This window comes from Octopus bimaculoides, chromosome 23, assembly GCF_001194135.2.
Source record: "Octopus bimaculoides isolate UCB-OBI-ISO-001 chromosome 23, ASM119413v2, whole genome shotgun sequence".
NCBI lineage: Eukaryota > Metazoa > Mollusca > Cephalopoda > Octopoda > Octopodidae > Octopus > Octopus bimaculoides.
The window spans coordinates 35,037,482-35,039,798 of record NC_069003.1 but is presented as its reverse complement, the minus strand read 5'-3'; the positions used below and the strand labels follow the sequence as shown (position 1 = coordinate 35,039,798).

Sequence of the window (2,317 nt, the reverse complement as noted above, 5' to 3'; positions counted from 1 at the left end):
TTTTTTTTTTTTTTTTTTTTTTTTGTGCATTTCCAGGAGGTTCACAGCATGACAGCCAAGAAGATTACGAGTATGACTTAATGGAAGGTCTCAGTTCTGATGAGGAGGAAAATATCAAAATATCGAAAGTGAAGTTTAGTCGTGAACCGATCAAAGTAAGTCATTGGCAGCTATGCTTTCTAACAGAATTGGTAGAGCATCAAACTAAATGACCTGTGCTTTTTATTTATGTAGCACTCATGATAGTCAAGGGATTATGGAAATAGAAAATGGAAAGAATGACATTCGTTATTTAAAATCACTACAATTGTTTCGACACATTTTTACACCCATTGGTGAGATGTTGTGTAATCATTATCTTCCATCCAAGGTGTAAAATGCACCTCCTCAGGTGATTAAATAAGTTCTTCAGAAGGTTGTGCTGTTATTTCTCTGTCTGAGAATGTATACTTCTTTTACTTGTTCCAGTTATTAGACTGTGGCCATGCTGGGGCATCGCCTTGAAGAATTTTACTTGGACGAATCAGCACCAGTACTTTAATTTTTTTAAAGCCTGGTACTTATTCTGTTGGGTTCTTTTTGCCAAAATGCTAAGTTACAGGGACATAAACACACCATTGTCAAGTGGTGGTGGGTGACAGTCAGACAGACACACACACACACACACACACACTATTTACATTTGGATTTCAAATCTTACCCAGAGATCAGCTTGGTTTTGCTTCCCTCCAGGGGTCAAAAGGAAACTATCAATCAAGTGCTGATGTCTGTTTAATATTCTTATAAAACATCCAGGATGTGAATAGAGTTGAAAGAGGAGAGACATGTTGACTCACAATAAACTACCACTAATCTTTGTCATCACCATCATAGTCATCATCATCATTACTATCACTGCTGCTGCTGCTGCTGTCTCGCCATCTCCACCCTCACGGCTGCTACTGTTTCTGTCACCCCTATTCCAGCTGCTGATGGCCTTATGATCTCTAACTCCCACCTCACCTCTTCTCACTGGGAGAAATTAGGTTACAACCATGTCTACTACATCTCTGGTGATAGACGTTTTCTGGGATAGGTTGGTGGAGGAGAGGAGGAGGAGGAAGTCTAGAGACACAGAAGCAGGTTTGTCTGCCTTGGCAGTTGGACTGTCTGTCTGTTTGTCTGCTTCTATCAGTTGCTATGCTTACATGTGTGTGTGTGGTGTCTCTGTCTATCTATCTACACACTCACACACACATAGACACACACACGTTTATGTATTTGTGTGTGTATATATCTGTAAAAGTATTTGTGTGTGTGTAGATAGATTCCTACATGTGTATGTATTTGTATTTTTCTGTTGTGTATATCTTTTTTGGTGGCAGGGAATAATCAGTCTAATGCCATTCCCCATACCTAACTTAGTATTAAGTCTTTTTATAAATATATATACAGACATACAAACATATGTGTACACACACACACACACGCACCACCACCACCACCACCACCACGGTTTGACTGAGGACTGGCAAACCAGGAGGCTGCACCAGGCTCCTATCTGATCTGGCAAGGTTTCTACAGCTGGGTGCCCTTCCTAATGCCAACCACTCCGAAAGAGTAGTGGGTGCTTTTACGTCAGATGGCACTGGCATCGGCCATGACTACAATTTCACTCGGTTCATAATAATAATAATAATCAATCTGAAAAGGATGAAAGGCAAAGTTGATGTTGGTGGAATTTGAACTCAGAACATAAACGTCTGAAAGAAAGGCCACAAAGCATTTTGTCTGACAATAACCAACATAATAACACTTGCCCTCCTCCCCATAACTAAATGCAGTCTGGTGAGGAAAGTATTTGACCTTTACTCAGGAACAGTGACCTTTCCCTTAACAATTTGGTTCCTGTTTCAACTTCTGCTGAAGGAAGGGGGTTGTAGTCTAAACTTATGTGTCTCCCATTGAAATCCTCATTAATTGTCCTGAGGTGGATTTGAACTTGGAACTTCTACACTCTAGGTGCAGAAGTGGCTGTGTGGTAAGAAGCTTGCTTCCCAGCCTCATGATTCTAGGTTCAGTCCCACTGTCTGGCAACGTGAGCAAGTGTTTTCTATTATTGTGTTGTGAGTGGATTTGGTAGATGAAAACTGAAAGAAGCCAATCTTATAGGCAGGGTTGGCCAAAAGTCACCCGACAGTAAATCAAAATTCCATAAATACTATCTGTAATTCTGTATTGACTGGAATGGAAAAATGTGTCACCCAAGAAGGACTTCAGTCTGAACAATTTTCATGATGTTTCATATTTAGATGTTTTTATTAAATTAATTCAGTCG

The 2,317-nt window shown here is 40.1% G+C and overlaps 1 protein-coding gene across 1 annotated transcript in view; it reads left to right on the top strand.

The window, feature by feature from the left end:
* The window catches only part of LOC128250616 (neurabin-2-like), a 9,548-nt gene that overhangs the window by 4,486 nt on the left and 2,745 nt on the right, over nt 1–2,317 (top strand). Inside the window, exon 2 of the mRNA XM_052976039.1 lies at nt 37–155. Within this exon, the coding sequence (XP_052831999.1) occupies nt 81–155 (75 nt within the window). The 5' untranslated portion in view covers nt 37–80. The remainder of the gene's footprint in view (nt 1–36; nt 156–2,317) is intronic.